This window comes from Myxine glutinosa, chromosome 5 (assembly GCF_964187855.1).
Source record: "Myxine glutinosa chromosome 5, kmMyxGlut1.1, whole genome shotgun sequence".
Taxonomy (NCBI): domain Eukaryota; kingdom Metazoa; phylum Chordata; class Myxini; order Myxiniformes; family Myxinidae; genus Myxine; species Myxine glutinosa.
Window position 1 is genome coordinate 12785859 of NC_136265.1, and position 23617 is coordinate 12809475.

A 23617-nucleotide genomic window follows, 5' to 3' on the forward strand; every position below is an offset into this window, starting at 1 on the left:
CATAAGACGCAGGTGACACAGTGCAAATACTAGCTTATACAGACTTAATTAAATACCCAGGGACAAGACACACAGAACAAACTCACGTACACAAGAAGGGTGGAAAGGCAGGAGGTGGATGGCTGGAGGGAGAGGAAGATCCAAGGGGGTCCTGCAGCACGATCAGCGCGTTTAGCAGCCGCCGTTCCTTCGCGGCCCTGCTCAAAACCGCCGTCCAGGCCCCAAGCGGCTGTTGGGTGTTGTTGCTGCTGTGGCCGCCGCTTGCTTTTCCAGGACTCGTCTGACTCGTCTGGTCCAAACCCTCAACTCAACAACACTCTTGCACGTCTCCCTGTCCAACCACTCTTTCTCTCTTGGTCCAACCACTCTTTCTCTTTCTTGGTCCAACCACTCTTTCTCTCTCTTGGTCCACTCACTCCTCACCACCGACCACCCCACGCTTCTTGCGCGCGCGCCTTTATAGCGCCTCCGGCGATCAAGCCGCCGGCCTTCAGGACACGCCCATCGGTGTGTTCACCTCGGCCCTGGTTGGTCACGCGACCCTCTGGCTCCGCCCTTGATGACGACGGGCGGGCACGCCCCTCTTCCCCGACCCGAGCACATGTTCAATGGTGGTTTTGGAGGGGATGTAATTGGCAATCGAGGCTTGGCAATGACGAAAGGGGATGTGAAAGGAAATGGAGATTTTGGGGATGGGAATGAAAGGGGATCTATTCTCTTTCACTGGTGCAATGGAGTACTTCAATTAATGGGAGACACAGCCTTACCCTAAAACACAGAATAAGATATAACTATCGAACAGGGGTATTCTATTATTGGCTGACGTGTATGCTTGTGGACTAATTATGGGATGCCCTTTTACCTTTACACAGCTCCGGAGGCAGGGGGCGCAGAATAAACAATAATAATCTATCTATAATTCCAGTAATCTCTGTACGTTTGTACGTTTGTTTGTCTGTGACCGCTGTTTCTCGACAACCACGGGTCCGATATACTTTTAACTTGCCAGGTATATTGCTGGGGACCCGAGGATGTGCCTTTTCAAGGTTTCATATTAATCGGACAATTACTTACCGAGCTATGTCCAAAAAACGATTCAACCAATCAGAGAGCAGCGAACTATCGCGTGTGCCGAACGTGGCGGACACACTCTGCCTCGGATGGCACATTTGAGAGCGTATTCATTTATTTCACGTTTGCAAACTATGTTGGCGTTAAACTATGTTTTAAAACTAATAAAAACGAATTTGCGATTCATTCGCTTTCCTGCGCGTTTGTGCACGCGATGGCGATTTCTTTACCAAACTCCGGAAGCCGTTCGCTTTGGACCAAACCATTTCATGTAAATAGAGGGGGGGGATATAATTTTAGATATAGATATAGTACGGGCAATGCCCTAGTAATAATAAAGCACACAATCAAAAAAATATACAGTCCTCATATCCGCAACAATATATATATATATATATATATATATATATATATATATATATATATATATATATATATATATATATATATATATAATATAAGAGAGATGTGTATTTGTCTGTCTGTGTCTCCATTTTTCTCGGAGATGGCTGAATGGATCTTCGTCGAACTTTCAGAGGTTCATCAGTGAGTGCCTGGGAGTGTTTTAGGCCAAAAAAAAAGATTTATGAAAAAAAAAGGTTTTTTTGGAGTTAAAAAAAAAATCGCTCGATAGTGCCGAAGCCTTTTAAAATGAATGACAGTTATATACAAGTACACATTCGCATAATTAATGCATAAATAAATACAAAACGATCACCAGACATTTGAATACAAATAAATCAAACAATTCCGGAAATGTACAAAGTTGGTAGTACGGCTTCTTCTTCTTCCTGATCGGCATCACAGTTAACTCAGAAACGTGATAAACGCCACATTCACCCACCAGCATATATATGAACCCCCTTCCTCTCCTGCCTCCCCTCCCCCTCCCCTACCCCCCTCCCTTCCCCTTCCCCTCTCCCCATACCCCTCCCCCCTCTCCCCATACCCCTCCCCATCCCCCCCTACACTAGAGTCCCTTTATAGAGTAGCGACAACTAACGATTTGACGCCATTTTGAGTCCATTCAGTGCGGAGCTGCCGTATGGCGCTAGTGCATTGAACCGTGTATTCCATTATGTTCTCTATGTATGAGAGATGGGAATGGTCTTTTCCATGTTGATAATGAACAAATTATGTGAAGATGACAAAATAGAAGATTTATGACAACTAAGAGCCATATGATAAAGAAGAAAATCACGTAGCTGGTTGTGATTTAACAGTCACAGACATTTAGAACCATGACAAAGAAGGAATGAACTAGACAGGTACACGTGCTGCTTATTTCACCCTCATTTTAATTTCAGGGAGGCGAGAGCGAGACTCGAACTCTCACCTCCCTGCTTATACATGTACATGTACAATACAATGTTAAGAGTTATCTTTGTATTTCTGCAGTTGTTTGACCTTGTTTATCGTGTGTGGGTATATATTTGTGTTTGTTTAATTTTCATATTTAAATTATTAATCTAAACTTTGCTGCATGTTGCCGATCATATATTAATCCCACCAAAAATAGATTAGCCCCCCTACCCCTGGCCCCCTCTTACCCTCTCTCCCTCTATCTCTCTCTCACTCTCACTCTCACTCTCACTCTCTCTCTCTCTCACTCTCACTCACTCACTCTCTCACTCTCTCTCACTCTCTCTCACTCTCTCTCACTCTCTCTCACTCTCTCACTCTCTCTCACTCTCTCTCACTCTCTCTCACTCACTCTCACTCTCACTCACTCTCACTCTCACTCTCTCACTCTCACTCTCACTCTCTCTCACTCTCACTCTCTCTCACTCTCTCTCACTCTCTCTCACTCTCACTCACTCTCACTCACTCTCACTCTCACACACACACACTCTCTCTAATACATATACAAATTACATATTTACAATCACACACACACACACACACACATACACGCATACACGCATATGCTAATGCACACACATACAAATTATAAATTGAAAGTCACACACACACAAACACAAGTTAATGTCCTCACATTCAAATCAACAGAGACAAATACATACATTCAATGCATGCCCCCCCCCCCCTTTCTCAGTTGTGGCATACAACTGTATCACTGGCATGAATCGGTTTCTAGCAAATTCTTTCTGAAGTATCATTGAAAATTTTGAATGACAATAATCCTATCTTCCATGTGAAAGTACAAAAAATAAAACTTATTTTATTATTTGTTTTACGAAGGTCTCAGAGACCATTGTGAAAGGCTTTGAACTCATTTACGATTAATACTCAAACCGTGAACCTGTAACCTTCCACTTTTATAGCAAATTACATAATTTTGTTAAAAACAAAGCATGTCATTCACTTGTTGGAGTACTAACTACCACAGGCAGGAAAGTGCCTTTAGCAGAGGGCATTGGTACATGTATATAAACAACAATTTGTACGTTTTGATTCATGTACCTCAAAACAGAGTATACAACTATACATGCTCAAATTCTCGTCATTCATAAAGAGCTCCTTTGCGAGATATTCATACAGTACATTTATTTAATTTGCAATCAATATTACAATCATTCCCTCTCAGAAATATCATGTTGAAATGTATGTTAGTCCATAGCTTTAAAATAACTTGGATATGTGTATTATTCCCTGTTGAAATAACATATTAGAGAAAATGTTAATGATAACATTTTCAAAATGATTATTTAGTCCAATTATCCACGTAAGTTGCTAGCTTGTAGGTGTACAGCACATTGCAGTCCTGCAACTGAAGTCCAATGGAAATATCTATTTCACTTTTGCAGCCAATTGTCTCATTGCCATGCTCTTGCTGCCAAGTTCACCCCCTTCTTTGCTTGTGCAGCTTGTTGTCTGCGTTGATGTCTTTTTCTTACAAAAGATGTGTAGGCGGGGGAGGGAGAGGAAGAGGAAGAGGAGGAGGGTGGAAGGAGGAGGAGGAGATCGATGGAGCAGCGAGCGAGCACTTTATGTGTGTGTGTGTGTGTGTGTGTGTGTGTGTGTGTGTGTGTGTGTGTGTGTACGTACACATATGGGACCATTACCACCATCACACTGACCTGGCAGAGAACTGACGAAGAAGTTACTTTCCATCCAACACGACTGACTCTGTTCTCCCAGATTTTCCGTCTTTTAGCATCTGATGGAAATCTATACATCTTGAATCCCTTCTCCGTTCTATTTGTGCACCCACAGGCGCTACAACCTGTCATTTTGTCGTAAAATCGATGTAAAACACGAATGAGAACGCTGCGTACAGCGGGAACGTTAAAACGCTGACCGATATGCATCCGATCCTGATCCTGTCCGCGATGGACTCAAAATGGCTCCACGCAATCATGTGACTAGATTTTTCCGGACCCTCTATGTCGCAACTCTGTATATAAAGGGACTCTACCCTACACCGCCCAACCCCTCATTTGCAGGTTTAAGTGTCTCCACCGGCCCCACCCCTCATTTGCAGGTTTAAGTGTCCCCACGAGCCCCACTCCTCATTTTCAGGTTTAAATGTCCTCACCAGCCCCACCCCTCATTTGCAGGTTTAAGTGTCCCCACCGGCCCCAACCCTCATTTGCAGGTTTAAGTGTCCCCACCAGCCCCACCCCTCATTTGCAGGTTTAAGTGTCCCCACCGGCCCCAATCCTCATTTGCAGGTTTAAGTGTCCCCACCCCACTCCCCCCCAACAACAGATGATAGAGTCAAAGACAAAGGCCCCCTACCTGTTCCTCTCTGTCTCTCTCTTTCTCTCTTTTTTATTTTATTTTTATAACTCTCGTCAGATGAGAGCGTATTGCATTTGGGTTCGTTTGTTAGTTGGCAAAAAAAATTTTTTTGACAAGTATGTTGATCACTCTGGTTTGTGTGTTTGTTTGTTTGTCTGCTCACTTATACTTGCCTACAGGTCACAATTTTAAACCGATCTTCACGAAACTTCACCAAATGTTAAGAGTTCATGGTCCGACAAAATCCTACATATTTTTGAGGTCAAAAGGTCATCTTGGGATAAATTGCTGGAGAAAAAACAAAAATGATGTCATCGGTCACGTGGTTCGGCAGCCATATTGGATTGAACAATCTGATTATTTATAGACCTATTACAGACTTTGACCTCTTGACTCCAAATTCTCATCAGTCAACCTTTACATCATTATACATACCTGTACCAAGTTTGAATGAGATCACTTCAGCCGTTCTCAAGTTATAGACCTGTTCGGACTTTGACCTTTGAACGTTGCCCCCAAAATCTAATCAGTTAATGTTTACATCATTATACATACCTGTACCAAGTTTGAATGAGATCACTTCAGCCGTTCTGAAGCTATAGACACCTATTACGGACATTGACCTTTGACCTTTGCCCCCAAAATCCCCAAAATCTAATCAGTTCATCTTTACATCAGTGTACCAAATTTGGTCAGAATCCGATCACTGGGTCACAAGTTATCGTGGTAACAGTATTATAACCTAACATGACCTCTGACAGTTGGCCTTTGACCTCGTGACCTCAAAATCTAATCAGTTCATCTTTACCTCATAATACATATCTGCACCAAGTTTGACTAAGAGATCCCTTCAGCCGTTCTCACATTATCGCGGTAACGAAAACCTATCACGGACGGACGGACGGATGGATGGACGGATGGACGGATGGACGGACGGACAACCTGAAAACATGATGCCGCCGGCAACTTTGTCTGTGGAGGTATAATAAAACCTTCGGTTTCTGGTTAAACTTGGTTGCGTTTTGAGGACACCACTCCAATTGCCTTCTCGCCTTTTCCATGAACGTTTGACTATTTGGCTATGCTGTTGCAGTTAGGATTCGAACAGTGAAATTGGCCTCAGGTTCTTGGAAAAGACACACGCGCACAACACACACACACACACACACACACACACACACACACACAGACACAGACACAGACACAGACACAGACACAGACACACACAGACACACACTTTTGTAACATGACAGCCATTGACCGTGGCGGGAATGCAGTCGAGCGAAGCCAACTCGTGGCAGTGCTTTTCCTTCCAGGATGAGCGGGGCATTCCACCCCCACCCACTTCCTTTCCTTTGGGAACCCAGCCCATGTGGTCTATCCATGCTCTATCCTCTAAATGCTGAGTTTCAAGCGAGGAATCGGCACGTACCATTTTTAAGTCCTCGGCCAGGGTTCAAAGCACCGACCTCCCAGATTCAGAGTTCGGATTCGGATCCAGGTAACGCCACAGAGTGTGATCGTATGATTTGTTTGAGGATATCGCACGTGTCCTCTTTCCTGAATAGTCTTCAGTGGTTGAGTAAGCAGTTGTTGTTGTCCCATTTGTAATAACAGAAGACTTGTTAAATTAATTTTGACAATTGCAAAAAAGAAGTTTTTCTTGTCTTTTTATTTAATTCTTCTCGGTATCCGTCTATTTGTTTTAAATGTGGTATTTGTGGCATGTTTATAAAATTACTTGCTCCACACCTTAAACCAGTGATGACATCGAAACGACGGAAGGAAATTGCTCTCCCGTCATTGCAGAGATATTTGCAAAAATTATAGAATGTTAAAAAAAACATATGGGTACTACCCCTGGTGCTCACCTGGTGGAATAAACAGTGTACTGCACCGACTAAAGGTATTTTAAACCAATGTCAATGGTTTCTAGAAGACAGGGCAGCATGTCGCATCATACTCACATAATCATAAGACTTTAAACAAACAAAAAAAATACCTATTTTGGGGGGCAATCTCCAACAACCTCCAACCCCATATACCTCCTAAGACCCCAATCTTTCTAATGCTGTGAACAAACATTGGTACATCATGGGTGATTAAGGTTGTCGTGAAGTTTCATCGAAATTGCGTGTGTAGTTTCAGAGAAGAAAGCAAACACCTATTTTGGGGGTCAAACCTGGACGCAATTTGACCCCCAGTGGGCCCCCTTAGACTTTGATTTTCTTAGTGCCATGAACAAACATTGGTACATCATGGGTGATTAAGGTTGTGTTGAAGTTTCATCAAAATAGTGTGTGTAGTTTCAGAGGAAAAAGCAAATTCCTATTTTTGGGGGTCAAACCTGGATCCACTTTGACCCCGGTAAACCCCTTTGATCCCGATTTTTTTTTTTTCTTCCCCCCCCCCCCCCCGTGTACAAACTTTAGTCACACCACAACAAATATTATTTGTGCCAAATTGAGTCGCAATCCCATCAGCGGTTTCGGAGAAGAATTTTCAATTGTTTACGGACGGACTAGCGACCTGACTGATGGATGGACAGACTGATACTGACTGACTGATTGACGGACAGACTGTGACTGACTGACTCACCGACTCACTGACGGACTCACTGACTGACTCACTGACTGACTCACTGACTGACTGACTCACTGACGGACTCACTGACGGACTCACTGACGGACTCACTGACGGACTCACTGACGGACTCACTGACGGACTCACTGACGGACTCACACTGACGGACTCACACTGACTGACTGACTCACTGACTGACTCACTGACTGACTCACTGACTGACTCACTGACTGACTCACTGACGGACTCACTGACGGACTCACTGACGGACTCACTGACGGACTCACTGACGGACTCACTGACGGACTCACTGACTGGCTCACTGACGGACTCACTCACTCACTGACGGACTCACTCACTCACTGACGGACTCACTCACTCACTGACGGACTCACTCACTGACGGACTCACTCACGGACTCACTGACTCACTGACTCACTGACTCACTGACGGACAACGCACCATCGCATAAGCTCCCCTGAAGTTCGTTCCAGGTGAGCTAGAGGTGGATGTGTATTTAAATAATCTGTGTTGTATAAATTGTCCATAGTTTAAAATGGCTGTTCTATGGTGCATCACACACCATGGAACGAACATCCTGTATGATAAATACTATTTGGACATGCATCAATGTGTCTGTCAGCCCATGACGGTTTCCAATATATGGAAACGAGTCATTGGATATGATATCTGCAAGCAGTCGGCCTCGGATGCCATTGGCGTGTGTTTTGTACCGAATTTCTAAGCAAATGTTAAGGCCAATGTGGCCTGGATAAGCTTCATCGAGCAATTTGTACACAGAACGTCAAAAGACACGAACGTTCTGCGATATCGACGCCCTGTCATGCGAATAACAAGTTTGTGTGAACGAGAAGGATGTCGCTCGGCAGGACAGGTGGTCAACACTGTGCCTGGGATTTGAACCCGTGGTCACAGCTTCATGAGCGAAATGCTCAGATGGGAAGGCCAAATGCGTCGATCTAATGAATCCATACATTTCCCCCACTTTTTTTGGAGCCGTGACTATTTAGAAACATATAGTGTACATTGTACGCACCAGGTGCTTTGATACCCTCGGGTTTGCTTTGAGCTGCCATCCCGAACAACTCTTTGCGGATTTCACACCTTGGTAATTATTATTATTATTTATTTATTTTTGAATGATCGCGTGTTCTCATTTTTGGGCCTTGGGCCGGTGGATTTGATGTTCCAGTTTATGACTTCATAGTGATTCTATTAACCATGCCACCTGCTGTACGGCTGGATTACTTTATTTGGAAACCCAAGCCGTCTGACCCTCGGGGTGTAAACGTGCTGTTTGAATTCTGCAGCTCGTTGTCACTCGGAGGAGGTTTCATGCGGTAGGTGTAAATAATTTCTATTTTATCTCAAGAATGTTGTGGCACAACGAACTTTGACACACGAAGACACCATTTTGCCCATCAAGGCCTAATTGTATTTTGCTCTCCAAAGCATGATGTGTGACCACGACGTGCCGAGGCGACGCCGTCGGTGTCCAGGGTGTGCCCCCAAATTCTGGTCGGCCCAAAGTTTTGGTTACCATTGTTGGAATTCACAACGTGACGTGTTCCCCCCCATGCTTTTTGGAAAAGAAAAAACGGGGGAGATATTGCAGTTTGTCTGTCCGTCTGTCTGTCCGTCACGCTATCTCCTCCTAAACGGTCGGGCAGAAATTCATCCAAACTTGGTAGTTATGATCCACCACATGGCACGAAGGTGCAAGACAGTCATTTTTGGGCCCTGTCAAAATGCCTTGCCTTGCCTTGGGGTGGGGTCAAAAAAATGCCTTGGGGTGCGGTCAAAAGGTCAAATTCCCCAAAAAATGCAATTCCAAGCACATAAAATAATTTTTTTCATGAAACTGTGTGTTATCAACCTTGGGGGACGCATGAAATATGTAACATCTTTTTGGATTTGAAACCCGGTTCATGCCCAAGAGGGTGGGGACTTAGGGGTCAAAATGGGGGAAAATTATTAACTCAAACCTTTATTGGTTCAATTCTGGCGTGCGTAACTTAATGCCATCTTTAATTTTTGCTTTCGGTGGGCACCATGGGGATTTTTTGATGGCGTGTGATCGACTTCTCTCTAGTTTTGTTTTTGTGGCACAAAGCAGCGTTATCCCTTTGGGTAGTCGATTCACTTGTATCGCATTAAATTTGCCTTCACCAAACTGAACTGATTTCCCACTTTCTCCTGCCGCTTTTCCCCACAGTGGTGCCTTACCTCTGCAAAGCCTTGCTCTACGAGGACCAGTTATGTATGAGCCGCATCAGCATTCAGGTGCGGGACGCCACCTGCTACGTTTGCTGGGCCTTCGCCCGTGCTTATGACCCCAAGGACCTCCAACCTTTTGTGAACGAAATTGCCAGGTAATTACCCGGTAGTTGTACTCTGAATAAATCACTACGTAAGGTAATCTATCAAAAGCTCCTGCTCAATCCATACACAAGTTTTTTTTTCAATTTTTTTGTTTGTTTGTTTATTTATTTATTTATTTATATATTTATATATTTATTTATTTATTTATTTATTTATATATTTATTTATATATTTATTTATATATTTATATACTTATTTATCTATATATTTATATATTTATTTCTTTCTTTCATAAACGAATGGTTTTTCGAGTTGGTCAAAAACTTACTCATCTTTTGTGGTTTTTAACTTTTAATCCACCAGTGTTTACCTGCCGGTAATTAAGGTTTGAGTAAAAGTTGTAGGAGATTGAGACGAGGCATGCAAACCTGCCCATAGCGAGTTGTGGGACATGAGCACAATTCGGGAGTTCGGTTGTTCTTCAATTTAAACATGAGCGGATTCGAACAACATTATAAAGATTAACGGAAGTATATTTAGGTTTTTGCAATACGTGGGGTTATAAGGAAATGCCGGAGGTAATGGTGACACCAAGATTAAGAACTACAGACAAAAAGATCAGGTGGGGCATTGCTAAGGCTCACCTTTTTGAGAACAGATAAGGAGCGAATGATCAGCATATCAGTTTTAACAGCATTAAGTTTGAGACTTTCTGAACATCCATGCTTGAAGTTCATGGAAGCACAAAGTCAGAATGATGTAAGAGCAAACCCAGGTTCCAGAGACAGATGGATGTGGGTATCATCAGCTTGGCAATCAAAACTGATATAAAAATTGCTTAAGCTTGTACCGAGTGGATGTAAGCAAGGAGAAGAAGACGACAACTGTGGACCGATTAGTAACAATCGACGATTACTGCGAATGTGCGTTCTTTCTGCAAAACATTATTTGAACCATTACAGAGCAGATCCATATTTACGGAAACAGGATTGAAGATCAATTGATGTATTGGGATTGTTGGTGTCCAAATCATCCAATAGGTCCAGGAGTATTAGAATTGCAGCTGATCCTTGGTTGGCCTTGTATAGTCTGTCATCAGTGACCTTAATCATGTATATGTAGTCCTTCATGTTTACTGAAAACATGCATGTGCATGTAGTCCTTCATGTTTACTGAAAATATGCATGTGTATGTAGTCCTTTATGTTTACTGAAAATATGCATGTGCATGTGGTCCTTTATGTTTACTGAAAACATGCATGTGTTTGTAGTCCTTTATGTTTACTGAAAACATGCACGTGTATACAACACAACAACAACATGCATTTTAAAAGGCCATTTTCCCTGCTAGAGCGGGGGTTAGCCTTGCGGTCCCCATGACAATCTTCTCCATTTTGCCCTATTTTCTGCATCTCTCCTTGTTAACCCCCTTGCCCGCATTTCTTCTTCCACCATCTTTAGCCAAGTCTTTCTCGGTCTTCCCCGTCTTCTACTTCCTTCTACATTCATTTCCATCACTCTTCTCAACCAGTCACTTTCATCCTTCCTCAACACATGACCAAACCATCTCAACCTGTTCCTCTTCACAGCATCAATCACAGGCTCTATTCCCATCATCTTTCGCAATTCATCATTTGTCTTCCTCTCTCTCAACGATACTCCGCACATCCGTCGAACCATTCGCATTTCCACCTTTTCCAACCTTCGTTGCTGCTCTACGTTCATTACCCATGTCTCACTCCCATAAATCATAACACTTCTCACACATGCAGCATACACCTTTCCCTTCAGCTTCAACGACACTCCCCTCATCATCAGCACGCCACTCAATTCCCGAAACTTCTTCCATGCACAACTCACTCGAGCAACCGTTGCCGAGTCTGATCCACCTTCTCCATTCAGCATGTCTCCGAGGTAGCAAAATGTTTTCACACCTTCCAGCTTCACACCGTCTCCAAGATCCAACTCAACATTTCCTCCATCTGCAGCTCCCTCTGTGCACACCTTACATTTGAATGTAGCTGCCACACTGGTTAATGACCCTCTCAGACCACTACATTTTTGATGAACCCACTCAGCGCACATTGTACACTGAATGGAGTTCACTCCGACACCCTTCCTACACACAGCACAGGGCCACTTCCCAGTTCTTTCCACCTCACCACATGCTTTACCACTTGCCATCACCTTCGTCTTTCCGATATTCACCTTCAGACCTTTTGTCTCCATACATTCATTCCACGTGTTCATCTTTTCCTTCAGTCCATCCATACTTTCCGCAATCAACACCAGATCATCTGCATACAACAACTCCCACGGTAAACCCTCCTTTACGTTCTGAGCCAGCACCTCCATCACAGCTACAAATAGTAGTGGACTTAGTACCGACCCCTGATGCACTCCCACCTTCACCTCAAACTCACCACTGTTCCCGTCCTTCGTCCTTACAGCTGTGCGCGCTCTTTTGTACATTGCCATCACTACTCTGATCAACCATTCCTCCACTCCTAACTTCCTCAATGCCCATGTCAATACTTTGCGTGGAACCCGATCGAATGCTTTCTCCAGATCAACAAACCCAAGAAACAACTTCTTCCTCTTCTCCATGTACTTCTCCTGCAACTGCCTCACAATGAAAAGCACGTCTGTCGTTCCTCTTCCTGGCATAAATCCAAACTGCATTTCGTCGATCTTCACTTTCTTCCTTATCCTCCTCTCCAACACCCTTTCCAATACCTTAATTCCATGCTCCAATAACTTTATCGCTCGGTACGAGCCACACTCCAGAGGGTCACCTTTCCCCTTGTATAGAGGGACGAGGGTACTCAGTTCCCAATCCACTGGAATGCGGCCTTCTTTCACCACCAGATTACAGATCTCTGTCATTGTCTTCACACCCCAACTTCCTGCTGCCTTCAACATATCTCCCACAACTCCCGTCGGCCCTCCCGCTTTTCTACCCTTCATTGCTTTTATCGCTTCCTCAACTTCCTTCTCAGTTATCTTCTCTGCCGGTCCTAAAACTGGGTTACTCTCTATGTTGCCATCCCATTCATTCTCTGTATTCAACAGCATTTCCATATATCTTTTCCATCTTCCTTTAATTCCATCTGGGTCGACAACGATTTGTCCCACTTCATCCTTCAAGCAGCTCACCCCATCACATCACACCTCTCTTTCGCTATCTGCTTTGCAATCCTGAATACCGCTCTCTGACCCTCTTCCGAATCCAAGCGTTCTCCGAACATTTTCCTACATGCCTCCTGCGCCTTTGCTACCTCTTTCTTTGCAGCCTTCCTGGCTGCCTTATAACTTTCATGCTCTGCTGTTTCTGTTCCCGTACCCTTCGCCTTCTGCCACTCCTTAAACTTCTTCCTCTTCTCGTCAATCCTCTTTCCAACTTCATCATCCCACCACCATGTTTCCGAGTGCCTCGGTGGTCCTTTTGTCCATCCACATACCTCACCAACGGCTCCCAACAGACTAGCTTTCATTGACATCCAACCACTTTCAAGCTCAACCACATCATCCTCGACCCTACTCAGCCTCTCTTTTAATGCCTCCCTTACTGTCACCTCTTTCAACCTCCACACCTTCATTCTCGGTTGGTACTTCACCCGCCGAGCTCTCCTCGCACCTTTCACCCTTACGTCGCAGACAACCAAGTGGTGCTGTGAAACAGCCTCCTCCCCCGGGATCACCTTTGTGTCTCGGAGGTGCCCCCTATCTCGCCTACGCACCATCAGGTAGTCAACGGTTGTCGTCGACCCACCTGACGTGTATGTAATAAGCTTATTATCCTCTTTCTGGAACTGAGTATTACAAATCAACAAATCAGCTCCATCAGCAAACTCCAAAATCCTTTCACCTTCTCCATTTCTCACTCCATATCCGTAACCCCCATGAACTCCGTCAAAACCATCCATACTCCTTCCCACATGTCCATTTAGGTCTCCTCCTACCACAACAACTTCCTCATCTTTCACGTTTTCCATCAGCTTCTCTATCGCACACCAGAACTTGTCCTTCTCTTCATCGCTCCGACCAACCTGCGGAGCATATCCCGAGATGACGTTCACCAAGACATTCAAGACGTTCACGTTCAAGACGTTCATTTTCACCATCAACCTATCTCTCACTCTAGTCACACTCACCACACTGTCTACAAACTCCTCAGAAAGCAGGACACCAACACCATTCACGCCCTCCAGGCACCCTTGCCACACAAACTTGTATTTCTGTCCCTGCCTACCCTTCACCATTCTCACACCACTTCCCTTCCATCTCGTCTCTTGCACACAACATATGTCCACTCTTCTTCTGACCAATACTTCCACCACTTCTCCTGATCTCCCTGTCATTGTCCCTACATTCCATGTCCCAAACCTCAGAAACCGATCTCCACTTCGGGCTGTACCCTGCCCACATGTCGTTGTAATTGTCATGGTTCTCTTTTTGAGGCAATGTTTTTTTTTTTATGGCCGGATGCCCTTCCTGACGCCAACCCTCTTAGTCGCCTCCTACGACACGCAGGGATACGGCGTACCTATTCTTATCCAGGGTACACACTGGGAAACGTTTAAAACATGGAAATCCTGGGGGGGGGGGGGGGGGGGGGATCACCGCTGCGGTTTAAACATATTTAAATAAATATTTAAGCAAAACCATGAAAACAATCTGGGAAAAGTCTCTAAGTGAGAACGTGGATTTGAGAAAGCAGGAGCAGAGGTGAAAGAACAAACGAGAATATAGGGGGCGGGGCACAAGTCGAGACGAGGAGGCCGCACGAGACACCAGGCCGCACGAGGCGCGGACAAAGAAACGACTAATTACACACAAATTTGCAATAACTACAAAACCAAAACCAAATAGAAACACACAATAACACATACACAACAAAATACGCAGCGGAAATTTGACAAAGAAACGAACGGGAAAACACTCAAACTTTGATGCCGTGGAGAGATCAAAGCAAGCCCCGTCGCTCGAGGGACCGGAAGCGGAACCCACGTGTATGTTGTCCTTTATGTTTACTGAAAACATGCATGTGTATGTAGTCCTTTATGTGTACTGAAAACATGCATGTGTATGTAGTCCTTTATGTTTACTGAAAACATGCATGTGTATGTGGTCCTTTATGTTTACTGAAAACATGCATGTGTTTGTAGTCCTTTATGTGTACTGAAAACATGCATGTGTATGTAGTCCTTTATGTTTACTGAAAACATGCATGTGTATGTAGTCCTTTATGTTTACTGAAAACATGCATGTGTATGTGGTCCTTTATGTGTACTGAAAACATGCATGTGTATGTAGTGCTTCATGTTTACTGAAAACATGCATGTGTATGTAGTCCTTTATGTTTACTGAAAACATGCATGTGTATGTGGTCCTTTATGTTTACTGAAAACATGCATGTGTATGTAGTCCTTTATGTGTACTGAAAACATGCATGTGTATGTAGTGCTTCATGTTTACTGAAAATATGCATGTGTATGTGGTCCTTTATGTTTACTGAAAACATGCATGTGTTTGTAGTCCTTTGTTTACTGAAAACATGCATGTGTATGTAGTCCTTTATGTTTACTGAAAACATGCATGTGTATGTGGTCGTTTATGTTTACTGAAAACATGCATGTGTATGCGGTCCTTTATGTTTACTGAAAACATGCATGTGTATGTAGTCCTTCATGTTTACTGAAAACATGCATGTGCATGTAGTCCTTTATGTTTGCTGAAAACATGCATGTGTATGTAGTCCTTCATGTTTACTGAAAACATGCATGTGCATGTAGTGCTTCATGTTTACTGAAAACATGCACGTGTATGTAATTCTTCATGTTTACTGAAAATATGCATGTGTATGTAGTCCTTTATGTATACTGAAAACATGCATGTGCATGTAGTGCTTCATATTTACTGAAAACATGCATGTGCATGTCATGCTTCATGTTTACTGAAATTTGCATGTGTATGTAATTCTTCATGTTTACTGAAAACATGCATGTGTATGTACTCCTTCACATGTGCTGAAAACCTGCATGTGCATGTAATCATTCATTCTTTTACAGTCACATTAAATCTCTTATTAACCATTTCATGGAGCATTACATGTTGTTAACCCATATTACCTGCAACACTTGGACTAGTTTGAATAAGTAAATAAATAAATAAAATTACATTACAGACACACACATGACGTGTTTACTTGTAAGCATAATTTGATCTGAAAGCCTATAAACAAAATTTGATCTCGTATTATTGAAATTTTCCTTTCTTCACGTTGATGTGTCATTCTTGCAAGTCTGTGCAGTATTGTTAGTTCATTCTTTATCTGTTTATTCAGGTTGTTGCTGTTCAGTATTCGTGACTATTTTGCTTAATTTTTTTTTTAACCATTCGGTAGTTTGAATTCAATTTATTGTTTGGCATTTATATTGTTAGTCCAAGGGCATATCAGTCTCCGCCTCTGAACATGCCTCCATATTTGCTTCTCCATATATTATGTTGATTGTATCCTGAGTTCATCAAGTTCCGTGAGTATTACTTTCGTATATTTTTGTTTGACCGTACTTTGGCAACTATGGAAATAAATGTTTCTTTGAATCAAATTGAAAAGCAATTTCCCCAGGATGTTCTTGATATGTTGTAAATGAACTCTACATGTTTTTCTGATGATTTATATCTGTTCATGAGTTATACCCAACTATCAACTACAATATGATTGCAGCACCACATGTGCATGTACATGTACACACACTGGCACAGAAACGACAACCGCAAAGTCCGTTTTATTCTCAGACGACGAACTTTATTTCCCCAAATGTTTTCCCTTCCGTCTGCAGGGAATCTCTACATTTTGAAACCCTTCTCTGATCGACCATCGTGTGATCATTCAATGAGCTGTCGATGGACATAAAATGGCACCAATGACCCATGTGACCAAAATTTCCAAGATACCATGTGGCTACTGCTTGTATACGTAGTGTGTTCAAAAAGTATCTGACCTTTGTTCATAAAAGATACTCGCATCCAGATAATTTTTTTTAAATAATAATCTCGTTCAAAGTAGTCCCCTTGGGCTGCCACACACTTCTCCCAACGGTTCTGCCACTGTCGGAAGCAGCGCTGGAACGCCTCTTTTGGGATGGTGCGCAGCTGGTCCATCGCATTCCGCATGATGTCTTCTCTGGAGTCGAAGAAGACGGTCAGCATGACTTTGACATTGCTGCGGACCTGCCTTGCTTTTTTTGGCCTCGGGGATGTTGGATGCTTCCATTGTGATGACTGCAACTTGGTTTCTGGGTCGTACCCATAAACCCAGGACTCATCGCCAGTGATCACTGTGTTGAGGAAGCTGGGATCGCTGTTCACAGTCTCCAGCACGTCCTGTGCGATCTCCAAACGGAGTTGCTTCTGCTCAATCGTTAGCAGCTTTGGTACGAACTTCGCTGAGATTCTCCTGAAGCCCAAATCCTCCTTCATAATGGAATGAACGGTGTTGAATCTTGCGGATCGTTTCCACTTGGGAATCGCCAAGCTTTACACAAAATTTGATGCAGTAGCGTTGTTCAAGTTTTTCCGTCATTTTGTCAAAAACGAAAATCCGACGGCGCTCACTTACATGTCCTCACTCATCGGCGGTCTGCCGTCGAATGACAGCTTCTGCAGGTGGGAAAAAATTCACGCGTGCGCATTAGGATCGCCTACATACGTGCACCAATCAACGCCTCCCTAGCTTCTTTTTTTTTTACGCACGAAAAATAAAGGTCGGATACTTTTTGAACACAGTAGTATAGGGACTTTAGTCTCGAATCGAGGCTACCCTGGCAGCTCTTGATGGAGACCCCTCCTTATGACATTTATTGGTTGTGTTTGTTCGTGAAGCATGACCTGAGAAATCTGAAATTGTTTTGACGACCAGGATTGATGTTAAATGCCAAGCTTGTTCGTCATGCATTATTTCGGGTTAATCAAAACTCAGGATTGTTTTTCAGTCGAATTGCAGGCGTCGACGTTTTAACAAAACCATTTTATAAACTACAGGCAAAGCCCAGAATTTGATCCACCGCAACACGCATCGGTGACCAAACCAACCGCATTTCTCCTTTTCTTTTAATTGTTTTTGCTCGAGTCTATGACTGTGACGTGGTAGAGCGTTGTCTAAACACACCCTAAAGTGACACACTTGGTGTTACTGACTTTCTGGTGAAATGAGAATTGTTTGCCCGCCAGTCTGTGCCATATTTTGAGTGATTATCGAGATAATAACACTCGTCTTTATGCCGTCTGCATCCACGTAGACAGCGGGTGCTGTCTGGCTAGACGGGCTGCAGAGGATGCAATAATAATAATAATGTTGGCCTTGTCTGTAATAACCAGACAAATCCTGAATGCCTTTCCTTTCCACAAGACGTTCCATCGACGTTCCACCGTTTTAAACGGATTTCGCATTTTAAATAGGAATTGGACCCCTCGCATGATGTAAATAACCGTTGTACCGTTTGTAACCCGCATCACGTTACCGGTGTTTCTGTTGTCCACGGGGACGAAACTAGACCGTGTCTTTGCCTGAAAACTTGTCGGATATTTAACTTTGTTGTGCGAGTGTTTTTCAACGTTCGAGGCAACATGGTCATACCAGCTTGCCGATCGTCGGTGATGGCCATGGATTATGTCACACGAACTCGATCTTTTGTGTCGTTGCTTTTTTTTGGGGGGGGGGGGGGGGGGGGTTCTGTATACAAGATCGAGGCTCATGTAAGAGCTAACATTAATCATAAAAAGACAAGCTGACACATAAAACATAAGACAAAGGGAGTGGGAGACTAGATGGGGAGAGAGGGGGAAGCACCCAAGTACAACATTTGAGAGCAGGGACGTCGGGAGATCTGTGGGAGGGAGAGGGTTTGGGGGGAGGAGGCACGGGGAGGGGGGGAATGGGAAGGGGGGGGATGGGAAGGGGGGGGATGGGAAGGGCACGGGGGACGGGAAGGGGTTGCTTATTTACAGGTGGTTGAGTTTATCCCTTTCAGCCAGTCTCTGAGGTACTCATCATGTAACCTGTCGACGAACATCTCGGCAAATCGATGTTGATCATTTATGACCGTGTCCTTTAAAAAAATGACTTTAATAATTTTTTCCCATTGCTTTGGGAATAGACTTTGCGAATGAGATGTTAACCTTCATTAAGTGCTTTGATGTATGTGTACCTGGTGAGGCGTATTTTACAAACAAGTATGTTTTCCTTCTCACCTCGGCCTCACCTTTTTAAGCTGTTGGCTCCAATTAAAAGGTCCACTTTCCTACTTTCCCAAAGTAATTTTCTCCATGCAGACGGTCATCCAGCGTCGAAACGAGCACTCTCACGCCCAGCATTATGCATAAATGTAGGTTGTTCGTCCGTCGAGTCTTTGAGCGACACACCTGTAACGGCGTGCACTTAAAGGGTATTAGTTGGCAAATTGCAGGAATGGTTTTGAGGGCTCCGAGCCACGCCGGGCCCGGTGCGACGACTATCCGGGACACGCGCGACCTTATCCGCGCCATCTTTCTTGGACTTAGCTCGGTTTTTCATCGTCGGAGAGCGTCGATCCTTGGCTTCTACCGATCCAATATCGGTGTTTTTATTGGCTATATGTCAAATTGTTTTGCTTACCTTTTGGCACAATAAAGAATTGTAATGGAGGCTCGGTATGCAACGTTCTCTTCGTTACTCGGAAGAAGCATTCCCATGTTCATTTTAATCACCAATCTGATTGGTCTTCTCTATAGTCCTCATTGTTATTTTTTCAGCTGGCACCTCCTTTGCCAAACCCTCTACAACCATGGTCTGACAATTATTTGGTGGCTAAATGTTTCGACTTATTGCTGTTTAAAATCTCAAACAGGCCGCCGATTTTTAAAATTTATTTTGGGGGGGGGGGGGGGGGGGTTTAGAAATAGTGAGGAGCCTTTAATGTTTTGCGGTTTAAACTTGAACACTCATTGGTCATGACGGTGTAGATCTTTCAGGTTGTTTGGATAAACGTTTGCCCCTCTCTTCAGTGGTTTGGGGAAGGGGTGAAGGTGAGGTCAGGTGAGGGGGGAGGGGGGGGGACGTCAGTGGGCAGTCATACAAGTTTGTGGGGATTAAGGTTAACTGGTGACTTTTAAGATGAGAATCTCTGAAGAACACAAGGCCTGAGGGTGCGTCCTGTGGAACTTGGCCTGTGTGATTGTGTCTCACCAGAGGCCTGGTGATTGCTGCCCTGTTCGACCGACAGCTGAATTGCCGCAGGGCTGCGTCGGTAAGCCTTGAATCTCGTCATCATCACAAATGCCCTTTTCACTCCCCACCCTCAATTCTCCAACCTACCTCCCTTTTATTCCTCCAACCAGTCTGTTTACATGCCAGATGACCAAGACGATGTCTAAATGAGTGACACTTCTGGGCTTACCTTGATTTTCCTCCTTGTGCTTTAATTGTGCTTTGTTAATTTGTGTTTAATTTGCAATGCCTGACTCCAGCAGTTTCAACTTTTATCGTCATGCTGCCATCTTTTATTAATTACTAGCCCATCCGCCGCGCAGCAGGAGACAGGGTTTTTGCAGTCACATGTGTGTGTCTGTGTCTGTCCAGGCCGTAACTTTTTTTTACCATTTGAGCATGTCAACAAAGTAATTAATAATTCGGTCAAAAGGTCAAAGGTCAACATCACATAAAATCGTTAATTTTCAACCGATTGACCTGAAATTTTAAGAATTCCCATATTGGGTCATGGAATTGGTTCACCAAGCAAAAGCTAGAAGCTGATTATTATCTTTCTTTTTTTTACATGAAAAGGTCAAAGGTCAAAGGTCAAGGATGCATAAAGTCATCTATTTCTGATTGACTTGAAATTTTGGCAAGGCTTGCATGTTGTCACTGAAGCCTTTTACTTTTTGAGGTAAGATGTTTTTAGATTGAGACGAGCTGAGATGTTGGTGAACAGCTGTCTTAAAAACCTGGAGGGAAGAATAAGATTGAAGAGAATGTGGAAGTTGGTTCTGCAGGCAGGAAGGAATTTGAACAAACGAGTGGAGGTGAGCAGTGATCCTTGATTTAGGTAGTCTTACCAGAAGGGGGTTGGTGGTGGACTATGTATGCCTGCAGAAACCTGGGGCGGGGAGCGGAGGGGTGAGGGGCAAAGCACCAAAATTGCAGACTGTACAAGACGGAGGGAAAAGACAGAGCGACCATCTGCGATGACCTGTCTGCGATGTTGAAGTGATTGGCCCACAGGAGAAACCTTCCCAAACCCCCTCCCCTACCCCACTTTCATGGATCAAATAAGGTTATCAAAGTCATGGAATACCAAACAATGGGGTTTGTCTGTGCTCTATCCTCCACATGCTGAGCATCAAGGAAGGAAGAACCACAAACCGTTTTTAGGCTTTGGTATGGTTCAGCCAGGTCGTAATCAAACTGTCCATCTCCAAGACGAACACAAAGAGGAAAAAATACATCGGAAAGGATGAGTGGAGGTGAGCTGTGATCCTGTATTCAGGAGGTTTCACCAGAAGGGGGTTTATGGTGGACCATATGCACCCTGAAGAGACCTGAGTATAGGGAGAGGGAAGGGACAAATCATGGAAAGGGCACAGCACAAAAATAACTTCATTGGGGTTATCATCATAAATGTATATGGACAGGTGACAGAGGTTTGAAACCAACTTCTGAGGAATTATGGGCCGTGGTGTGAAGACGCGATATCTGCCACTGTCCTTCCTTTGACTTGGTTTTTTTTTTCCTCGTAATATTTCAATTTTGTTACCCAGCCTAAATGGCGTGTTTGCTTGTGGACACATCCTCTGTACATTTGTATTGCGCTTTCCTTTTCCACTGAAGCCTGGTGTTGGCTTAGCGGTTAGGGTGCCGGCTTGGGATCCGAGGATCCTGGGTTTGAATCCCGGTCGATCGCTGAATTAACACCAGGGGGGTTGACTCAGCCTGTCATCCTTCCGAGGTGGGCAAATTGAGTACCAGCTCACTGTGTCGCAAGAGGCGACTGGCAGGGTTGGCGGCAGGAAGGGCATCCGGCCATAAAACATTGCTTCAAAAAGGGGACCACGGTGCCCAAAAAAGGCCAAAATGGCCTCTAAAGGTGGTTCGTCTTCTTCTACTCCTCCATCCTGGTGCCAAAACACACCTTAGGCTGACATCGCACGATTGGCCAGGAGCCTTGATCATTTTGGTTCCAGCAGGGAAAGCTTTGCTCTGAATGTGACGACAACAACAATGACTATCATTGTCATCCTGGTGTGACGTCCTCCAAATTCACGCTTTGGAAGGAACGACGGCTTTTATTGTTTTAGTTATCGTTATTGTCATCATTCTATGTTTGACTGGGCCTTAAGTGCCTTGTCACACACGCCATGATGTTGTGGTAAGTTAATAAGTTATATGGTGCTACTGCTGGGATTCGTAAAAATGTACGGATACCTGAGCTGCAACCCTCAGGACACATTGTGCATTGTGATCAGTTAATATTTGTGTTGAGTGTTAAGCCGGCAAATCACCTCCCGGTTATTTGCAAAGCGGTGATACTTTGGCAAACAAAAACTATAAGGCCCATTTATCATGTTGGAGTTTCATATTTTGTTACGTTTCATCCTGTAATGCCCCACCGCCTTCCCTCCCTGTCTCTGCTGTCCTCTTTTTTTCACGTTTTTGATTTTCTGTATGCCTTGGTGATAAATGTTAAAAAATTTTTTTACCATAACAGTTTAACCGGTGCAGAATGGAAAAATCTATATGTTTAAGAGGCTAGCGCTGTCTGCTTCTAATAAATTTGCTTTTAATTAATCCAAACCTCTGGGGAAATTATAATTATTTTTCAATCGGACAAAAAATTGAACCCGGGTGGTGTATAGGTAATTATCGGTTGTTTTTATCATTTTTTTTTTTTTGCCAATCACAGTCTTGAAAAAAGCCCTGAAGTCTTGATTTCGCTCGTGACGTCACCTTATGAACTCACCTTGATCCAAATGGCGGTTTTTACATATAGAACCGTGTGTGTCAAGCTTGGATTCCTATACTGATTACATCGTCCTTTGCAACTGAAAGTTCTCAGTGCGTTGAAATTGATCAGGGGGATTTTGAGGAAGATATTGGAGACAAAAAATAGTGATGGAAACGCTTTCAGGGGAATTGTGGATCTATATCGTTTTGAGCCTTGTGGTATGCGAGCGAGTCAGACTAATGTGGTGTTAGTGAAGAAGAAGATAGGCCTTGTTACGTTCATAGTGCAGATGAAAACGCCGGTACATGCTCACTACAGATTGGTAAGTTTTGTTTTTACGTTCAATTGACAGTTTATCAGGTGTTTTGCATTAATTGATAAATCAGTTATATTACCCCAGGAAAAATATGCCACGTAACGGACTCAGCACTTACACCGCCCAGGTACACTCGGACACCACCAACCAAATGGGCGAAGAATGCTTTGTCCCACCTTCGCAGGCTGACCCGAGTGACCCGGTGTCCTGTATGTTACAGGATCGTCCAGTTTCATACTTTCCTGGGGCGCCATTTGTGTCCATGCCGTGCCATGTTGAGGTATTGCCCCAGTGGAGGGGGGAGTTGTGCTATTGGGGAGCTGTGGGGTTGTCGTGGGTATTGTTAGCTCGGGTGATGGTTGATGGTGGATGGTGGAGGGTGGAGTGTTGCTGGATATTGTGGTGGTGATGCTTGATATGGTGTAGGGGGGTGGGGGTGGGGGGGTGGTGGGGGGGGGGGGGGGTGGGGGTTGTGGGGGGGGGATGGTCGTGCGTATTGTTAGCTGGGGAGACCGTTTATGGGGGATTGTGGAGGGGGAAATAGTGCTGGATGGTAATGGGTATTGTGGGGGTGATGCTTGATGGGGTTTGTGAGTGGGATGTTGGAGGGTGGAGTG

At 44.0% G+C, this 23617-nt stretch overlaps 1 protein-coding gene across 2 annotated transcripts in view; it reads left to right on the forward strand.

Annotated features, from left to right (window-relative positions):
* The window catches only part of TBCD (tubulin folding cofactor D), a 181548-nt gene that overhangs the window by 97626 nt on the left and 60305 nt on the right, over positions 1-23617 (forward strand). For both annotated transcript variants that reach the window (XM_068117802.2, XM_068117801.2), the window contains 2 exons: positions 9596-9752; positions 19933-19990. In XM_068117802.2, coding sequence (XP_067973903.2) covers positions 9596-9752; positions 19933-19990 — 215 coding nt within the window. The remainder of the gene's footprint in view (positions 1-9595; positions 9753-19932; positions 19991-23617) is intronic.